We start from the raw sequence: 22,804 nt of genomic DNA on the forward strand, positions 1-22,804 counted from the left end.
TAATAATAATTTTGTCAAAAAATGGTGGAGGAATTGGTATCTTTCCATAAGCCCCACAAGTATCCAAATTCAACAACTTTTTTATTGTCTCTCCATCCATGTTAAGACCATAGCATGTTAATAAACCTATGCAAGGAACCAATGAAAGGGAACCCATTTTGGTTTTCATGAGACCTAAAGTAATAGATATGGTTTTCCTATTGAAGGCAAAGACCCCTTTCCCACAATTGGCACAATTCTAATAGTGTGTTGATCTACTTGTTTGCTCTAGCTAATTACATTATTTAATAGTGTTTATTGCTTTCTACCTCATACACTATGCATTATTATGACTCTTGTAGTTCCTCCTTGTAGCCTTAGTTTGTGGTGCATGTTTTCACAACACCTTTTTGTATGCAATGCATGTGTGACCTACATTTGATATATCAATATAATTTTGAAATATTACAAGAAAAATAAACTAAAAACAAGACCATCTTATTTCACTTAATAATTTTATCTCATAATTTAACAATATTTTCACTGTTCATAGTTTATTTTAATATTTTATATTTTGGTGATCGTTAATATAATCTCATGGCTCTCATTACTTAAGGTTTGAACGACACACATTCTTACAATCTATTTTCTTTCTAGTCCCTAATGATGGGTGGGTGTCCACCCGAAACTTTGAACGTGGAAAACATCTACACAATTTATCTCTAAAAGATTCAATCAATATAAATAAAAACATCTACACAATTTATCTCTAAAAGATTCAATCAATATAAATAATTGTGGAAATCTCCACTCCTTAAAAACAAGAATGCATGAAAATAGGAAAAGCACAAATATGATTGTGCAAATTACAAGATTTATGGGATTTGAGTCCAAATGAGTTTAACATTGGATTTCTTAAATTATTACTTTTAAATTATTATTATTATTATTGTATTATTATTATTAGTTTTGGATGGAATTTCAACAGAAGTTGGGGAGTTTGTTATCATGTTTTTAGTTGCATGAAAACTTGCATCACTTTTTAGACTTGATGTAAGGGATGAAAGAAATGTTGAATGATAATGTTGATTTTTTAAATTTTTTTTAATGAAGAGAGCATCGGTTTCAATATTATTATTAGTGTTACTTTTATCATCAAAATAAGGACAAAATTAGGGGTGGCAGGAGGGGAGGGATATTAATAAATCCATAAGGAAATATTGTGAATAATTCTCTTGGGGAATTGGGCAAAAGTCTAATAACCAACCTGAAATGTATGGATTACTCCTAGGAGTTTCTCTTGCTCAAGACTATTGCATCAACAATATTAGTATATTGGGTGACTCCTTCATAACTATTCACTACTTGAGAATTGGCTCTCTCCCCAAAGACAATACCTTAAGTCTCATATTTCATTGAATAATAAGAATTCTCTCCTATTTCTCGGATTCCTCCTCTTTCCACATTCTCAAAAATCTTAATTCAGAAGTTTATCTCCAGACTAGTAGAGATTGTTAAATCCATGAAGGACAAACTGAGATTAATGGTGCCATAGGTTATGCCTTAATTCCATAATGATTTATATTGTTTCCCCCCTTATGTCTCCCTATCCCTTGCCCCTCCCCTTAGCACCCTTGTACCACTTCCCTCATTCATCCCTTCCCTTATCTCTCGATTTCATAAAAGATGGACATTGGTTAACCCTCCCGCCCCTACCACGATGATTTGTTGTCAGGTATGTGTGGCCCACTCTGGTCGCTTGCTCCATGCAAGCCTTTATTTCATCCATGTGGAATAAACCCTCATGCACTCCCAATCACCAAAACAATTATGAAAACATCTCCTTGGATCGTTTCATGAGTAATTTATGTTGAGAAATGGCAATAAGAAATTCCAGTTTAATTTGTCCTTAAATTAAACTGTGAATTAAATTTGAATTCTATTCTCATAGCAACTTAAAATAGTTAAATTAAGTTTATTAGACTTACGAAACTTAGGAAGTTCAAGTTGGAAGTCTTTTGGAAGCCATGTGTATGTTCTCCTTATTTTGTAGGAGTCCAGTATCAGTTAATGTGAGTTGTAAAATAGAAGACTCAGTTTCATGAGTCAGTTCAGTTAAATTAGTTCTCAAACTGATTGAGAGAACTAATAGTGAGTTAATAGTCAGTGGTGACACTAATGAACTCCATTAGTGCTACTCTAGTTAACTGAATATTTACTCATCAGAAACTCATGCAGGTCGATTATGAGAAAAACCCAATTGAGACTAGAGTGCAGGGACATTGTACTATTTGTTTTAGATTTTTCTGAGTTGCATTGATAGTGCATGCATTCAGGAACTGGTCCTTGAGGGATTGCGCTATTTTTAGAGGCTTTATTTCCCTTTAAATACAAGCTATCCTTCATAGGAATTACACATTGGAATAGAGACTTGGAGAGCTTGTGAAGAGTCTAAGCTTTGGTCTTGAGCTTGCTTATGAGTTGGAGATTGAATTTTCTGAGTGTTGGGGATTGTTCTAGAGAGAACAAGCATTATAATTTCATCTTGATTTTATGCATTAATGCAAAACAGATAGTGGGGTTTTGAGCTGTGGCTTTTCCCAGATATTTATTGTGTTATGTGCCTTTGATTCTCTTCCTCTATTGATTATTGTTTGCTCGATGTTTATGGGCTTCCACTGTAAAGAGTAGAAGTAGATTCTTGTCTCTTGCTTTAGCAAATTGCATTAGCTTGTGAATCTATAGGATTTTCTACATGGTATCAAAGCAAGATTGTCTTTTGGGCTGAGAGTTTGTAGAGAAAATATGAGAATTTCTGTGCAAAATCTTCAGGAAAAAATTGCAGATCTGGATTCCTTGGGAAAAGATACCCAAATTAAAAAAAAGTCAGTTGAATTGAAGTTCGGATGAGGGAGATATCGCTAATTTAAAATCAACTCTCTAGAGGAGATTTAGAAGTTTTGAGTTTCTGGGTTACAGGTGAAAGTCGAATTTTCAGTACATACTTCATGATCAACATATGGCGTCCATGGGTTGAGGCTTGAGTATGCCTGGGAAGGCATCTCGAATTTCATAGACCGGAGGGACAAAATGGAGGTTGTGCTAGAGGACAATGGCTTGAAGGAATTTGTTGAACAATCAATTTCTAATCCAAAAGCTATTGATGCACAAAACTTAGTTGGGTGGAATAAGTGTGTGGCGAAGGCAAGGCAGATAATCCTTGATGGAGTTCGAGATCATATTGTCTCGAGTCTCCATGGAAAGGAAACCCTGCATGCTATGTGGAAAACATTGACGGACTTGTATCAGAATAGCAGTGATCAAAACAAGTTTGCACTAAAGGATAAACTTCGTAAAATCAAGATGGAGAAAGGTGAGACGATTCCAAAGTACTTGACCAATTTCACTCAATGTCAGGATGAACTTGGAAGTGTTGGAATCATGGTTGCCGAGGAGGATATGGTGAGCCTTTCTCTTCTTGGACTCCCAAAGAGTTGGCATAGTTATCAGGACTCTGTCAATGGTCAGGAGAAGATGCCAGATTGGGAACGACTATGGTCGTATTTGATGCGTGATGAGATCAGGAGGAACACCAGGGATGGATCTTCATCAAAGACTGATGATGAAGATAATTGTGCCTTAGCGATTAAGGCAAGGAAGGGGAAATGTAAAATTTCCCATTCCACATCAAATTCTTATCATGGTGGTAAGAAGAAGGATATGGCGAAAGTTAAATTCTTTCATTGTCACAAGATGGGTCACTTTGCTACAAATTGTCCATTGAAGAAGTCCAAGGAGAAGTCCTTAGGAGGAGCAGCGTGTGAGGCTTTGGCCTCACAATTCGAATTTGACTTTCCCTCATTGCATGCATGGTGTCTTCAATGATGGGAAGTGTCTAGTACTTAGACAGTGGAGCTTCATTCCACATGACTAGCGACAAAGAGTTATTCAGTGAACTAGAGGAGAAAGATCTCAAGATGCATATTGAGATGGGTGATGACAGTAAGTATATTGTTACTGGTGTGGGCACTATTACTTTTCAGAGGGACCATGCGGCTCCACTCACCTTGAAGAATGTTATGCATGTACCTGGACTGACAAAGAACTTGGTATTTATTGCCATGCTTGAGGATAGAGGCTATGATGTGAAATTTTCGAAAGGAAAGGCGTTCCTTCAACACATAGCCACGGGTCAAGTAAAGAAGATAGGGATTCGAGTTCAGAATCTCTAGAAGATAGAGGTAGAGGATTGTGCTGCTTTGAGCTCAAAAGCGGAAAAGATGTTGAGTCGAGACGTCAACGAGTTGTGGCATAGGCGATTGGGCCACTTGCATCATGGGGCTTTGAAGATATTGTAGCAAATCTCTACTGGTCTTCCCAAAGGCACGTTTGAGCAAGTTGATACATGTAAGGGTTATACTTTGGGAAAATACACCAAGTCTTCCTTTGGAGATAGACACAGTCGAGCATAGTCTATTATGGAGAGAGTCCATTCAGATGTGTGTGGACCATTCTCAACAACATCCATGACCAAACACAGGTATTATGTTATATTTGTTGATGAATATTCTCGTAAATGTTGGGTATTTTTTATGCAAAAAAAGGATCAAACTTTCACAAAGTTTTGTGAGTTCAAAGCATTGGTAGAGAAAGAGTCTGGCAAGAAGGTTAAAGCTCTACGGAGTGATAATGGTGGTGAGTATGTCTCCAATGAGTTTAAGAAATTCTGTGCAACGGAAGGGATTAAACGAGAGTTGATGGAACCCTCAACAAAATGGGGTTGTTGAGAGGAAGAACAGGAGCATAGAAGGGGCAGCAAGGGCGATGTTGCATGATCAGGGCGTACCACTACACTTGTGGTCTGAGGCATGCAACACAACGATTTATGCTCAGAACCGTAGCCCACATCGAATACTTGAGATGAAGACACAGAGGAGGCTTATTCTGGTAAGAGGCCAGATGTTGGTCACTTCATTTTTGGGTCATCGATTTATTGCCATGTGACCAAAGGTGCATGGAAGAAGCTTGAGCCAACATCAGAGTTGGGGATCTTTGTGGGGTACATTGATACACCCCACAACTATCGGGTGTACATGCCGACTAGTCGGATGGCAGTGGTTCGCAGGGATATTAGGTTTGATGAGGAAAAGGCCATGTGAGTATCCCTTGAGAGGGAGATTGAGCTACATGCGAATGAGGAGCTTTTATCTCCTAAGGTTGAGGGGCCTTAGATTGATGTGGAGCAGCCACATGCAGAGGTTCAGAGAGTGGAGGCATCCACTCAAGCAGTCTTCTAGAGAGGGAAGAAAGCGCACTAGAGAGGCTGACAGATTGTTGGATGATGCACGGGAGAATGTGGGAGCACCCTCTTCTCAGCGCAGACATAGGAGGTCACCAGAGAGGTACATTGGATACATGGCACTTATGGGTGCATGTGTTGTGACAGAGTCATCTTCCTTTCAAGAAGTAGTGTAGCAACTGGTTTGGGTTGATGCGATGGTGGAGGAGTATGACTCCATAGTTTGAAACAGTGTTTGGGATGTGGTCCCGAGACTGGAGGACAAGTCAGTTGTGAGCTCTCATTGGCTTTACAAGGTAAAGCAAGCTGCAGATGGTAGTGTGGAGAAGCATAAGGCCAGATTTGTGGCCTATGGCTTTTCACAGCTAGAGGGTATTGAATATGATGAGACCTTTGCTCCCATTGCAAGGTACTTGCCAATCAGATCTATTTTGGCACTATCAACACAGATGGGTTGGAAGATCCATTAGATGGATGTGAAGACTACCTTCCTCAATGGCCTGATTGAGGAAGAGGAGTACATAGAGTAGCCTGAAGGTTTTGAAACCTTGGACCGTGAGTCGCTTGTGTGCCGACTCAAAAGAGCGTTGTATGGGCTGAAGCAAGCATCCCATGCTTGGTACACTAGGATAGATAGCTACTTCACTGGGTTGGGCTTCACGAAGAGTGAAGCGGATGCGAACTTGTATCACATAGTGGTGGAAGGTAAGTTGTTGATCATTGTACTTTATGTAGATGATCTTATACTGACAGATGATGAGAAGCTCATCAAATCTTGCAATGGAGTTTGAGATGAAAGACATGGGGCTCATGCATTACTTTCTTGGCATGGAGGTATGGCAGAGAGATGGGGAGTTGTTCGTATCTCAGGGAAAGTATGCCAATGAGATACTCATGTGATTCTGCATGGAGAGAAGTAAACCCATGGAGACTCCTCTAGCTGGTAAATGGAGGAAGGGGGATGCTACGCTAGGGGAAGTAGTGGAAGCTACTATTTACAGGTAGCTTGTGGGTTCACTCATGTACTTAGTGAACACATGACTGGATATGTGCTATGTAGTTAACCAACTTATTCAAGCAATGGCTAGGCCTACCAAGTTGTATTGGAAGGTGAAAAAGCATGTATTGAGATACCTCAGGGGCACTACTCAGTTTGGGTTATGGTACAAATGGATAGAGGGAGTGAAGATTCAAGGCTTCATCGACGCGGATTGGGTAGGGTGTCCAACCGATAGGAAGAGCACATCAGGAGGGATCTTCAATGATATCCGATATCATCATCTCAAATATTGTGTATTGCGGCGGATCATGTTGTTAGATTACATTCCCACGGAGGAGCAAGATGCTGACATCTTGACAAAGGCATTGTCAAGATGTAAATTTGAGTTTCATAGAGACAAGATCGGGGTAGTTGATTATCCCTTTCTTGTTGAGAGGGAGTGTTGAGAAATGACAATAAGAAATTCCAAACTAATTTGTCCTTGAATTAAACTGTGAATTAAATTCGAATTCTATTCTCATAACAACTTAAAATAGTTAAATTAAGTTTATTAAACTTACTTAACTTAGAAAATTCGAGTTGGAAGTCTTTTGGAAGTCATGTGTATGTTCTCCATACTTTGTAGGAGTCTAGTGTGAGTTGTAAAATAGAAGAATTAGTTTAACGAGTCAGTTCAGTTAAATTAGTTCTCAAACTGATTGAGAGAACTAATAGTGAGTTAACAGTTAGTGGTGACACTAATGAACTCCATCAATGCTACTATAGTTAACTGAATATTTACTCATCAGAAACTCATGCATGTTGATTATGACAAAGACCCAGTTGAGACTAGAGTGTAGGGATAGTGTACTATTTGTTTTAGATTTTTCTGAGTTGCACTAATAGTGCATGCATTCAGGAATTGGTCCTTGAGGGATTACACTATTTTTAGAGGCTTTATTTCCCTTAAAATACAATCTATCCTTCATAGGAATTACACATTGGAATAGAGACTTGGAGAGCTTGTGAAGAGGCTAAGCTTTAGACTTGATCTTGCTTATGAGTTAGAGATTGAATTTGTTGAGTGTTGGGATTGTTCTAGAGAGAACAAGCATTGTAATTTCAGCTTGATTTTCTGGATTAATACAAAACAGATAGTGGGGTTTTGAGCTCTGGCGTTCCCCGGATATTTATTATGTTATGTGCCTTTGATTCTCTTCCTCTATTGATTATTGTTTGCTCGATGGTTATGGGCTTCTGCTGTAAAGAGTAGAAGTAGATTGTTGTCTCTTTCTTTAGCAAATTGCATTAGCTTGTGAATCTACATGATTTTCTACATTTTTATGCTCAAGCATACAAGAAACAATCATTCTTAGATGATGGATCGACTACAATTTCAATGGAGCGAGGATCATAAATATGTTGCAGGCGCCTTGGGTTCATTGTAAGCTATGGGTGGTGTTGGTTGAGAATTAAGCTCTCTCGACAAGCTTTGGAGTTGGTCTCCTTCATCTTTAGGGTGGTGTCCAGTCACTGACATTATTGGAAGCTTTACGATGAGCTTCGAGTTTGGCTGAGGGTTATCCTTTGTTGGGTTAATCTAGTGGGGTTGTAACACAATTGTCGTTGGGTTATGTGGCGCTTCAGCCTCTTGAGATTGAAGGTAAGCCTCCCAATTTCCAATTCCCTGACTTTAAATGCAATTGAGCTCTCGGTCAACAATTATCATTTAATATATATATATTTTTTTTAATTCAGTTGTGGTTCGACTCCTCTTTATGCGTTTTTGGGAATATAAGTCCCACCCCTTATATCTGTTTGATGGGGGTGCTGTTGGGTGGGAATTCTGCAAGCAGAACACTAGCTTGTGGTAGTTCTAGGTACCTGCCTCTCTGCAACTTTGGTGCAACAACATCTCCTGTTGGTTATAAGATTTGCCCCATCCCTATCATGGATTCAAACTCTTCTGAAACTTAGTCCTTAACATCCTCCATCTATGATCATTGTAAGAAGGAGCATGATGCTCTCAATCTGAAGGTCTATGACTTAAATGTTCGGATGTATCAACAACAAAGTTTAGAATGCAACCATCTCGACATTCTTCTGGCCCTGCAGCAAAAATTTTCCAGCTTAGAAGACGAAATTGATGCTCTGAGAAGCATCATCACCGAATTTCAATTACAGGTGGTTCATTCAGCCAATGCTTCTCCAGAGCACCATCATGACATCGACCTCAATAGACCCTCAGATCATAAAGATTAAACATTTTTGTCATGTTTGGGTTTAAATGCATATGTATTTTGTATCAATTTTGTTGAGTATACTCTACTAGGCTAATAAGAGTGTTGGTAGGATTGGGTCTTTTTGTTGTAATCTGGGTAAGGGACACTAGAAGAAATTTGGCACTCCAAATGTTTTTGAACATGTTGTTAATGTAATTCTCCCAGGTATTTGCTGTGACCGGGCACATATTTAATGAAAATCAATACTCATTTATGTTAAAAAAAAGGACAAAATTAAATAGAAATTTATGTATTTTTTGTCTCCAATATGTATGCCACATTTTACATCAATAACATCTTTATTGGCATCTTGTTAAATAATAATAGGGTCTCAATTGCAACCATACCATAGTTCTTTTTTATTTTTTTATTTTTTCATCATTTATCGCGTCTTGATTGCAACAATATTAAAGTCCAAATAATTTTGTTCTTTTGGTCATTAACCAAGTCCCAATAATGGTGGAAAATGTGTCCAAACAAAAGAATCATGATATAAAAATATTTGGTAGACGAAGAATCATCATCTCTTGTACCTTTTAATTTAGTGTTATCTCGTTTTAATTCTTCCACTCAAATCTCATATTAAATTATTTTATTGTATCACCATGAATTAATGTAATTAATCCAAATGTTTAGAGGATGAAACCCAATTCATTTGAATTTCTTTCACATAAACTTTGCAAATTCACAAGATAATGAAACAAGTTATTAAAAAACACAAAAAAATGATTTGAAATGTATTTCACAAGGATATCCACTAAGCACTTCTGCTTGTTTAGAGGATGGTATATAAACTATATTATATCGAAGCTTGAGGCTTTCTTAACAATCTCATGATATCTAATAAAAGGTTTATAAAGAGTGTCATATCACAATATGAGAGTTGAAATTGTATGGGGATAGCGATGATTTTCCTCATAAGCACTCAAGCTACACCCATGTGGCGAATAAACTGATCAACCTATAAGATTAATCATAAACATATCATTAACTGAATTGCTAACATACATAGCTTATGCCCTTTGCAACGTTGGAGAACGATGTACACAAAAATATTAACATGGATTGTTGTTAATGAAAGCGGCAAGAACATTGATCCATAATCATAGAAATAAAATTTATGTCACATTCAAACTATAAACTTAATGGATACTTTTTTTCTTGACCTTCAATCTTACAAGTGTTGTAAGAAGAGATTCACATGAAAATGTTACTCACCTACACATCTTATGTCTTTTGCAACATTGGAGCACAATGCACACAGAAATATTAACATAGATTCTCATTGACAAAAATAACACAAACAATGATCCACAATTTTAAAGACAAATTAATTCAAATTGATCACATTCAAACCATAAAACTTAATAGATACCTATTATTATTGACCTTCACTTTTACAAGCATTACAATAGGAGATCCACCTAAAAGGGTGTCTCCTAAAATACATGTATCGCTCCATAAAAAAACGCAGAAAACATTGAATGTTAAAAATCATAGTCACTTTGACTAAGTACCATGTAGATCCGCTAGTTTATATGACACACTCAATCCTTGACATGTTCAAGAAGATATTGCAAAGCTTTATGAATTTTCAGTGATTAAACAAATAAAAAACAAAAGTGATGAGGTGGATAAAATCCTTATGTTACTTAGTACCTACCTTTTGCTTGGTACATATTTTAATACCCATCTAGTATCTTGTTTAATAAAAGTGAATGTATCTCCAACAAAAGGAATTTTAATGATTGTTCACATGCCATTTTCATCCTCTTTCTTGCAAAACATGTTTTTTTGTTTTGTTTTTTTGCAGAACACGTCTTAAATTACACTAGTGACATTGTGTTACATTAAGAAACTCACTTACAATGCTCAAAACACGGATAAAAAGACATGTCCTAAAATGAAAACCAAAGTCGAACAATGTAATGTATTTATTAGGGCTTGCACACTTACCCCTTTATTATGTGCATTATTGCATGCTTAATCCTTCGAGAAGTGGATGTTCTAAGTTCAAAATTGAATTCAACAAATAATGTGATCTATTTATGATTCAATCATCTCATGATGGGTCTTGGTTGGGCGACATTGATTACAAATGAGTCAATCCATTAATATGTTTAGTCATTGACTTCCCTTGAGTTATTGCATTCATGTGGGAAGAGACTTTCATTCATGTTTCAAATTCATTTATAAATAAAGGCCTTCCTCCTCCATTTATAAAGGCCTTCCTCCTCCATTTCCACAAGCTAGATACATATATGTAATCACATATGGGAGATCCCCAATAAATTCATTGTCATTTACTAGTGGTTGCTAGGTAAATCATTGATATAGACTATAATAATTGATAAGGACATTGAGTATTAACATATTACGAAGTAGTTAGCTCGGGGACTTAACCACTTAAGTTAACCCACCAAATAAAACGAAATATATTTATACGCAAGTTATATCTCTCATATTACTTATACATACAACATTATATAAACTAATAGACTATTTTATATCTCTATACTTCATTTAATTACACGACAAAGCAACATAATGCTTCAATTTACTAATTAACTAGGTTAATGACAAAGTTAATATTCAAGTGTTATGTCTTTAGTCCTTGTTGAATCTTGTTCATGAGTCTATGCATAGGCTTCGAATGGACCACCTTCACTAACATTTCCCCAAGAGTTGAACAAAATAACATATATGCTCCCAATGGAAGCCTTAACATTTCTTGATGGCCCATCGGTCTCTCATGAATTTTATGATAGTCAAGTGATAGAAGACATACCTTTTGTTTTTTAATTATCAAAGGTACCCTCGTTTTATTTATTTGTATTTCGAGTATGTAAGTGGATTCAGTGATAGAAAAAAAATCTAGAATTTGCTTTAAGTTAATGATAAAGGTATATATGATATGACAAAATGCATATATGAGTAAGCCTTCTTGGACTTGGATATTGTAAGTTTTAAGTTTCATTTACAAAATCCTTTAAAATTCATGTATATTCTCTTTTAAAATATAATAAATTAAAAAGGAAGAAAGAAAGAAATAAGATAGATAAATCTTCCCAAGATTTCAAATAGATATACATTGAGAATAATATATTTTAAACATGCATGCATATAATTTATATAAATCACAACCAAAAAATATGAAAATATGCACATTTATTGCATTCATATAATTCATGTGCTTTTTTTAATATCGAACCACTTAGCGAAGAGTATCATCACCATTCTTGTGTTGGGGTGTTTATTTAAACTAGTTTCATGATTAAGATTGGGTTTCATAGCGAATTTCTTAGTACAAGATTGAACAAGTTTGCATTCCATATAACATCCCTGTTTGAATAAAAGCTTGTACATTAACTTGGATAAAAAAAATTTGCTTTGACCGGGTCATTGATATTTAATAATAATTTTGTCAAAAAAGGTGGAGGATTTGGATCATTTCCAATGCCCTACATTTACCCAAATTCAATAGCTTTTTTATTGTCCCTTTATCTAATTTAGAGTCATAGCATATCAATGAACCTATGCAAGGAAAAAATAGATGGGAACCCATTTTGGGTTATCATGAGCCATAAAGTAATAGATATGGTTCTCCTATTGAAGGCAAAGACCCCCTTCTCACAACTAGACCAGTTAATAGTGTGTTGACCTACTTGTTTACTCTAGCTAGTTGCCTTATTTCATTGTAACAACCCTAGTGAAATTATCTCCCAATTCTAAATAATTGTAATTACACAAAGTCTATGAGATGGGACATGGATTCCACATTGCTTGAGGTAGAGATCACTTGAGGAAACGAACAAAATTAGATACATTAGCCATTGTTGGCTGAGACAATTAAATAAGTTGACTGGGCATTAAAGCTAACTGTAGAGATAAGGTCTGACCTAAGTGTCCTTACCATCTAACAATAAGCAAATAGGACAAAAACTTAATGGAGGTGGCATGGTTGCATTTTCCAAGAGGAGTGGGTTGTGTGGAGCCTGGGAGAAGAAGAAGCAAGTCTATTAGTTAGGGGACATAAACGAAGAATATTTGAGGACTCCTGAAGAGGAACATAGGAGAGGATATTAATTGCTAATTCACGACAGACTAGAAGTGCACAAAGAAGAGGGTAGGAGGAAGAGCATTGTGAAGGGCGCTGGGTAAAAGAAGAATTGAAAGACCAGTTGAAGAATCCCTGTGAAGAGGCTTGCTGGGAAGAAAAAACAGAGTGACTAGTTGAAGAACCCTTAGGAAGAGGCTTGCTGGGAAGAAACTACGTAGAGCTTGAATGACAGTTTAAGGAATCCACCGGAAGCTTGGCAATTCAAGAACCTATTGTGTTGGGGAAGAACCACTTTGGTGTTGTGAGATTGAGGAACCACGAGGAGTTGCCTTAGGGTTGAAACTCTAGTGTTTGTCTCACTGATGAATCTCCCGGGGAAGTGATTCTTCTATCCAACAATAGCTTATCCACTGAAGAAACTTCCCAAAATGTCGATTCTTATCTCCTCAAAGTGAGTCAATAATTCTATGTTGTACGATATCTTAATAAGGATGTTAATCTTGGTTGTAAGTCTAGAAGATCGAGAGGAAATTTGTGTAGTTGGTGGATGAAGGTGTTGCGTCCTTATAACATCATGTTCAACTGAAAGTATGGTTTGGTTTCCTTTCTAAAAAACAGCCCACCTCAAGCACTGGAGTTTGGATCGGGGGTGGCAACTGTAAGAAAGACTTGGTTGCAGCTTGTCTATGGTTGGGTGGAGAGATGCAGTCCTAATCTCAGTTACCAACTCCAGTATCAATCCAAGATAAGTCGTTGTATATGTAGCCTATGTTACTCAACAAATATGTACACATGTGTATGTTAAAATTGTTAAGTTAAGACTGAGTCGATTGCTTAAATGATGCATGTTACGTTTGTGAATGAAAAGAATGAGGCTCTTTGATTAGTCTTTATGAATGTGATTCTGAGCTAACCCTCAGAATGTAGGGATAATATAGTAAGGGTAATAGAGTTGGGAGTTTTAGCTAGGGATAAGGGAGGCTTGACCTCAGGATTTCCACCTTGGAGGAAACAACAAAGGTGCATCAAGAGTTATTTCCAGGGAAATGGAGCCAGGAATCATAATCAAGGTAAAGGAGAGATGAGCCCAAAAAATCCATCCTGGAGGAAACGACGGAGGTGTATTGGAAGTTATAACCGAGGTAATGCCCAAGAGTTATTGCCAGGGAAATGGAGTTGGAGTAAAGAAAGCATGAGTCTGCAAGGTCCATCCCAGAGGAAACAATGAAGGTGTAGTAGAAGTTATAGCTTGGGTAACACCTGTGAGTTATTTCCAGGGTAGTGGAGCTGGGAGCTTTAGCCAAAGAAGTGGCACCGAGAGTCTAGTTGGGATTAGGTGTGCATTAAATGGGTTGACAGCCTTTAACAACTCGCCATGTGGCGCTAAGAGGTTAGCCATGTGACATAGATGATGACATGGCACCCTCTAACTTTTTGGAGATGCAAAGGATCATAAATTCTAATCCAAAGGTCGGATTAGGGTAAATTTTATATCACTGGACTCATCTTGACGAGACAAATGCAACAATGATGTATAACGAAGGTTTTAAGTTAGTTGGAAACACCAAAATTCTTAGACCCTATCTCCATAATGGCACATTGGATATTGGGTCAGCATAGTAACCACCTCCTTTTAATTGGTGTTTCAGTGAGGATAGGAGGGGGTGTTTTTACAAGTGTTATTAGAGCATCCAAGTTCAAAACTTGGACTGGATGGGCTCTATCATGGGGCAAATAACAACCAAACTTCCACAAGAAGGCCTTATAATGATTTCTAGAAATTAAATTAAATAAATGTTTAGGTGTTAAAATCTAGTATGTGGTGGATTGCATGCATGTATGAGTGTCGTGCTTACCTTGTGATATGAATAATTAGCATGGTATTAATGAATGTTGTGAATTCATTATCCTTGATGTGCTAACTTGTGACATATTGTTCAACTAGTTTTTCACTGATAGATTTCTAGCAATGACCCAAGATAATAACAAATGTTATATGTTGATGTTTTCTTAAAACTAACAATTATTTGTGTGTGTAACGTTACATAACATAAGATAACATAAGATGGATGTCACCCATAATAGAAAAGGGTGGCATGCCATAAATATTGAAAACCAAGAAATGAACAACAAGGTGGTAGGATGTAATTCTGACCATATGCAACATGGGGAAGAAGAAAGATCAGTTGGCCAAGGGGGAGGGGCAAACTCTCCTGAGTTAATGGATACCTTGCGAAGTCTAAGGGTCGAAATTAGGAGTTGCAAGGCAGATAATGGAAGACTAGCAAGGGCTCATGTAAATCAAGTTGAGGTGAATGCGGTCATACTAGAAAGCCTCTCAGACTTGCAAAGGCAGAGGTAATATGAGTTAGGGGCTATGTCATATAGACAGACAGAGCCCTTCGAAATGAGAAGAAAGAACAAATGGGGTGGATGGTTGTTAATTTTTATGGTATGTTCTATGCTTGCAACAATTACTTCAATATCTTATCATCATTGAAAATAATTGTAGATAGAACATCAACAATATGTACAAGAAGATATAAGATGATTTGATTCCAACTCAGGGTCCCAATTATATACCTAGGTAGGTACCCATTCACGGATGGTCATGTCCTTGGAGACATGGCTATTCAACACTTAATATTAGTTAATTATGCATTATTTATGATTATTATTATTTATAGTTATTTATAGTTATTTTTTATTCATGACAGGCTTCTAGGAAGGGGAATTAGCCCCTAGTTGCACTCTTTAACACTCCCTCTCAACTAGGGAGGAATTCCACCTATCAACATCCATCCGCTGCTATGACATTTTTTCCATCATGTTCCATCTCTGCAACTTGTCTCGTCTTTGTTGAAGATTGATATCATAGTTCACTAAGAAAGGATTGAAATAGGGTGTGTCATAAGACCCTGCCATCCTCACCAAAATGATAGAGGCAAGTCATCATGTCCAGGGATAAAATTCCTACCAAGTTTGATCCTTAGTGATCAAGTATTAAACATCATGCATCCTAGTCATAGGGAATACAGTAGTACCTGACACGTCCGTCGGTAGTACTAATTAACCCTAAGTACTTTTCCCAACTGATTGGCCAAATGAGAGGTGCTTCCCAAGAGTCCCATACTGTAAGGGTAGGATGTATGTTGGGCTATCCACAGGGGAAGGTGAGTCACTCACCTTGTGCTTATATAGCGTACTCCATAGGCGAAGGTGAACCACTCACCCTATGTTCACATACTGGGGTATGTACTCCATAAGGGAAGTTGAACCACTCACCCTTTGCTCACATGTTGGGTCCACATGGGAGGGTGAGCCACTCACCCTGTGCTCATATAATAGGGCATGTACTCCACAGGGGAAGGTGAACCCTTCACCTTGTGTTCACATGCTCGTTCCATAGGGGATGGTGAACCACTCACCCTATGCTCATATAGCTCCAAGAAGTACCCCAGGACCCTAGGAGCTCCCAAATCTCAATGTCCAACTCAATTAAGATCCCTTCATATAGGGAATGTTGCTCTTTGAAGGCCAAGAAATTTGCCTAACCTAAGGCTTTGTGAGGATATCGACAACTTAACCATCCATATATGGGAGCCTTAGTGCTCCTCCCAATAGCATATAGATGTATGATGGTACACAACTCGCTAAAGAGCTTCTTCAAAATACATTGTCTTATAACTAGCCATTCTAGCAGCAATCCTTTGTTTCCTATACATCTAGGATACATTTTCAAAATCTTGTTAAAGAAAATATTTAGCGAACCTTACTCCCTCTCACTCAAGGAGACCACGAGCCTAAGCTTGTCTAATTCATGAAGGTGGCCCAGTGCCTATTCTACACAATTTTCTTTCATACGATCAGACTCTTTCTGGTTTAAGGTGCATGTTGTAATACAAAGGACACTTCAAATAATATTGTAGTGATGATGCATAACTCTCATTCAAATGATTCAAGAAGTCATCGATCTTTAAACTTAGTTCTCACATTATAGTATGTTATGGATGGAAAGCTTTATCAATCTAGGAGCCAAGTAATATGTCAAGTTGAAAGCTTTTCATTCTTGTCACCTCTTTATTGCCAATGCCACTTAAGGTTTATGAAAGAGGGTCTTAATCAGTCTTATTTGAGAAAACTAACTTCAAAAGACATATGCTTGAATCATAAACTTTCAGTTATTCCTTATTCCATATTCACATATATAGTCTTCAAGAGTGTTCAAACAAAAATTACTATTAGTAGATACATACTTTATAACATATTTACTAGTAGTTACTGTCCACCATATTTTATGGAATTCTTTGCATTCCTTATATTTGGGTAATTAGACATATTTACCAGGAATTATTGTCCACCATAATTTATGGAATTCTTCCATTCTTTATGTAGGAGTAAAAATTAAATATGTTGTATGTAAAGATTGTAACAAGTAACAACCCCAAAATTTTAACACTTCGTTGAGGAATTCTCCACCAAAGCTCTAATACCATGTTAATTTTTATGGTGTGTTCTATGCTTGCAACAACTACTTCAACATCTTATCACCATTGACAATAATTGCAGATAGAACATCAACAATACACACAAGAAGATATGAGATGATTTGATTATAACTGAGGGTCCCAATTATATAACTAGGTAGGTACCCATTCAGGAATGGTCATGTCCTTAGAGACATGACTCTTCAACACTATATATATATATATATATATTATTCATGACAAGATTCTAGGAAGGGGAATTATCCCCTACTTGCACTTGACACAGAAGGGAAAGTGAGGACATTGTGAGGGGGAATGCACCATTGAGCACCCCAAAGAGAAGGACGAGCACTTATGGGCATCATTTTGGTAGACATTCTATCTCTACTACCAGAAGACACCATCACCACCATCATTCTCATATCCATAATTAGGGAAGAGGAGAAAGAGGCTATATGCCAAAAGAGTTCGAGAAGGCCAAACCACCCACATTTGATGGAGAAATGAAGAGATCTGAGGATGCAGAGGCTTGGGTGCTCGGAATGAAGAAGTTCTTCAGAATCCATAACTATTCCGAGAACATGAAGGCAAGGATAGACACATATATTTTGAAAGGGAAAGCAAACATATGGTGGGAAGATTTGAAGAATGTCAAGGAAATAAGAGAAGAAGAGTTGCCTTGGAGACAATTTTAAGCACTCTTCAAAGATAAATATTTATTAGACCAATGTTAAGACAACAAAGCAAAGGAATTTTCTGAGTTGAAAATGGGACAAATGTTGGAAGAAGTGCATGTCACCAAGTTCCTGGAATTGTTGTGATGTGTACTATTGTTAGGCCCCAAAATTGTTGTATCTAATGCATCTTTTTACCCATATGATACCTACTTATTTCCTTGTTTACCAACTTGTGAACTTTTACACTCTTTTGATGCAATAACGAAGATTTGTGCTTGATTTGTATTTTATCTAAAAAATAGCTTTCATTATATGCATTTCTTAGGATTAATGTTCATTAAAATGTTGTTAATGTAGATTGTCATGTTCCTGCACTGCATAAAGATCCCGCACTAGAATTAGAATATATATGGACCGCTTTATCATTTGAGCTTGCCACAAAGGCAAATGCTAGCTAACAATACAAGAATGTGTTTGGAACTATTTTGGAGCCTATCTGACAGCCGGAGGTGCACTTATCCTTCACTGACCTGTTCCTGCACTAAAGTGCAGTTTCTGCACTAATTTGGGGATCAACATATTAAAAAACTTCTGGGAGGAAACCAACACTTGGTTTGTGCTCATAATGGTGTTTTAATGCTCCCACAACAGTCAAAACACACCCAGGTCATACAGATGAATTTTTAGAGATTAATCAACACTTCAGCCCCCAAATTCACCCCGGTTTTCAAATTTCCAACTTCCTCCTCGATTTGCATGCAGATGAAGGCAAATCTCAAAATTCTGGAACATGGGTTTTGTAAAAAAATATGGAAAATTAGGCTCCCATTAAACAATTTTTCAAAATTCTCCATGGTTTAGGAGATACGAAGGATTCTTTGGGTCAAATTTGTGAAAAAAAACAATCTTTCCATAATTCTAGGATCTTTCCTAGATTTGTAGAAATTGCGTTTCCTTGATTAAATAATGGTTGTACTACATCTCCATTGGCGGGAAATTGTTGTGATTTAATTGCTCACCTTGTTTTTAATGGATTGGCTTGCCTAGAGCCAAAATTGTATTGTAAATATTTCTATAAAGCCTTGTGCAAAGAGGGAAAGGATGTTATTGAAAAACTATGTTGCTAGTTTAGAGCGGGAAGCAACTCTCTTCTTGGTGTTGGATCCTGAGAATCCATGATGTAGAATTTTGAGCTATATTTTCAATGTAAGAATTCATGCCATGTTCTACTTTTCAGTTTTTATTCAACTTGTGATTTTGTAATTTGATTTATTTCAAGAGGTAACAAGCTGGTTGGGAGGACCCCACAATCCAGCTTGTTGGGAGGACCCCACAATCTAGCTTGTTGTCCTCTCTGTTGTCCCCCTCCTTCTCATGCATTCATTTAGCTAGGTTTCAAATCTGTTGATTGATGTTTTAATACTTTTTTTTTGGGTATGCTAGCTAGTGTGAGATTTCTTGTGATGAAGATATCTATGATTTGATTTTGATCAAATTCACTTTACAAATATGGAAATATTGTGATTATAAGTGTTTTAAGTATATATATCGTTGACTTTGGTTGAATACTGTATTATTCACAAGTTATAATGAGATCTGCATGTGTGCACTGTGAGAATCAAATGAATCATTCTCTATTTAACATTACACTTTCCAAGATTGCAATTTTTTGATCATAATCTAAAGTGCAACAGGTTTGAAGTCTTTTTTCTAATTGTAATTGAATCCATTTGCATTTGAGGTTTGATTTTAAGTGATAATATAAGTTATATTGAGCTTGTTGTCACCTCTATTTTTTGATCGAACCAAAACCCAATCCCAATACCTGTAGTGTTATTTCTTAATTCATTTATGCTTGTGGATTCAACAAAGTATATCTATATATGACAAAGAAAGATGAATTTGAAGTCCTTTTTGGAATTTTTGTACAAGAACAAAAGTTTATTAACATTTGAACCCTTTCACTAAGGACATAACCTGATTTGTGCCAAACTCTTGGGATTTGAAGCTTGTTGTTGAACAATCGTGCGAATACAACGAGTTAGATGCAATCCAGAGATATGGAGTTGTTGATCAAACCAAAAGGCAATCACAAAACCCATAGAATTATTTCTTAATTCATTTATGCTTACGCATTCAACAAAGTATATCTATATATGACAAAGAAAGATGAATTAGAAGTCCTTTTTGGAATTCATGTACAAGAACAAAAGTTTAGTAACATTTGAACCCTTTCAATAAGGACATAACCAGATATGTGACAAATTCATGGGACTTCAAGCTTGCTATTGAACAATCATGTGAATAACAACGAGTTGGATGCAATCCAGAGATATTGGTCAAATGAACCATAATTTGCAAACTGGTAAGTTGTTTTCTTGATTGATTGATTTATTTATTTGAATGATTTGCAATAAATTGGCCAATGCAAACTACAAAATACAAACTTGAAGTAATTTATTTTCGATTCATTGGTTCTTGTATAATGAGGATATAGTACATATGTGTAATGGTAGCAATCAATGGATTTGAGGTTTATGAATGCTTCGTCACATGTATATATATATATATATATATATAGTAACATTGAAAAAAATATAATGAAAAATCAATCTGGTATTCCTTGTTTTGGGATCCAGGGGAAAATCTCTATGTATATTCATTTTATGTTCTCTCCATTATATATTTTTCTGTTTTAAGAATTGTTTGCAGGTAATTTATGTACATGGTTAAAACCTAAATTTGGTATAAGAGCTATTTTGTCTTCAACGGGATGCCTTTGCTGTTGAGGGGTTTTATTCGGGCCTATGGTTGATTTGAAATCCTGATCGAAATTAATACAGGTTCATTAACTTTTTAAAAGTATTTACATGTATTTAAAATCACCTTTAAAAAGAGCTCAATTTTAAATTACATAGGAAACTTGAAAGGATATTGCAGCAAACAAACATTAACAACAAACCACATAAGAGAAAATGACACCAGCATGTTGATAATGGAGTTTGATTATCTTCAAGCCTACGTCTCCGAGCCTTGTCTTCAGTGGGGAGGCCTCTTTATTAAAAATGCTCAAAATTATTTTACATCAAAATCTAAGCTCCAAATCGTCAAAATAATGCTACCAGTGTGTTCAAAAGGCCTCAAAACCCCTATTTAGGCTCTTCCCGTGCTCAAAAGGGTGTCCAAATGGCCTCAAAAAGCCAAAAAGACTCTCATATGCAACTTCAAAACGAATTGGCACTATAGATCATACAACAAAACCAACCTATAGCCCAATGGTTAGGCGCGTTGCTTATAAAGCCCTTGGTTGGGGGTTCGATCCACAGATCGGGCGATTTGTTTGATATACGATGGGAGGTTATTTTACATATATGTCACATAATAATTTTCTAAAGGTTATGGTGGTCAACAAACCCACCACCCCACACCATACCACATACAACATATCACATTGATGTTTATGGCCCGTGGCCTTTCCATATGCATAGAGGTAGATATGTATGGCGGGGCTGCCAATCTTGGTGGGCTTCGCTATTTGTTTTGGTTAACAAACACTATCCCATTCATCTATGACCATTTCCATGAGAGGTAGTCGTAACTGACTAATTTCTCATGATTTTTGAATAGTCCACTTAGCACTCATTGCATCAGGTGATGCTCATAGGGGTGAAGAAGTGGGATTGAAACTAGTGAAATAAATCACATAGCGTCAATCATCACTTCCAGGGCTTGCACCCAGTAACCAGGACTTCCCAAGAGGTCACCCATCCCAGATCGCCTCTGGCTCGAGCGCACTTAATTGTGGAGTTTTCCCCACAATCAAGCCCACTTAGCTTGCTACCCCATTTGCAAAACCTTAGCAAGTATTGTGCCTCATGAACCATTTAAGTAGAGTTCCCTTCACTCTTTTGAATTAAATATTGGGGTTTTCGCAGTGCATTATATTAGATATAATTTTTTGGGATTCAACTGCGTTAAGTAAGTCACTCATCTATGACCATTTCCATGAGAGGTAGTCATAACTGACTCATTGCTAAGTGGACTATTCAAAAATCATGAGAAATTAGTCAATTACGACTACCTCTCATGGAAATGGTCATAGATGAATGACTTACTTAACGCAATTGAATCCCAAAAAATGATAACTAATATAATGCACTGTGAAAACCCCAATACTTAAAACATTATCCCCTTCAAATATAAGCAACGAGATAGTCATAACAAGACACACCATCCATAGCCGAAAGATCAGGGGTAGAGTTTGTAGAGCATAGGTCACGGGATTGAATCTCGTCGGTCGATCACGTATATTTTTGGCTAATCCGTAAAGACCACGTGTCACCTTGCATTGGGTCTATATTCAACCAACCATATAGTGACACTTATCGAGCTCTAAAAGCGCCACGTGTTGGCTGAAACTTTGAGCCTGGAACCTTGACCACCGGAACCATGAGTTGACCATTCACTGTCGAAACCCTGAGCATTGACTTTGACTTTGACCTGTCGACCTTTGACTTTTTGCCCCGCTTGGACCTAAACTTTGACTGGTTGTAACTTCATCATACGATATCATTTTTCGCTCGTTCAAGTTTCGTTGGATTTAGAATGATGAAATCTACACAATGGTGTTAGTTTTAAATGCATCTTTCAACTTTTTATTTTTAAGCATTTTCTAGAACTTTGAGCATATTTTGGATCCTCTAGATCACTCCTCCCCACTAAGACCTTTCGGACCACCAAAAGGTTGTCTCCTCTATTTGAAGGTGAAGACAATGTCTGTCCACCTGCCTGGTATCATTGGAACAACTTGTTCTGAATCTATATATGTTACTCATCAACACAATCATTAATACCACATAAAAATTGCAAAGCACAATGTTCCATTTTCCATCCATATCTACATCCATGTTTGTTGTTATCAACCACATATTGCTGAATATAAACAGGGTGAATAACAACATTGAACATACTAACATAAATGAAATTGCACCTTGCTGACTCTTCATAACTGGAACACAACTCGACTTATCATGGATCGATA

General features: G+C 36.9%; 1 protein-coding gene across 1 annotated transcript in view; it reads left to right on the top strand.

The window, feature by feature from the left end:
* Window positions 1–5,072: 5,072 nt before the first annotated feature.
* LOC149261933 (ABC transporter C family member 8-like) overlaps window positions 5,073–22,804 on the top strand; it is a 29,799-nt gene continuing 12,067 nt past the window's right edge. The window contains exon 1 of the mRNA XM_089372371.1: window positions 5,073–5,134. Coding sequence (XP_089228497.1) covers window positions 5,073–5,134 — 62 coding nt within the window. The remainder of the gene's footprint in view (window positions 5,135–22,804) is intronic.

Source organism: Pinus tabuliformis, chromosome 6, assembly GCF_031772625.1.
Source record: "Pinus tabuliformis cultivar Carrire ecotype Pingquan chromosome 6, CPIR1, whole genome shotgun sequence".
Lineage (NCBI taxonomy): Eukaryota > Viridiplantae > Streptophyta > Pinopsida > Pinales > Pinaceae > Pinus > Pinus tabuliformis.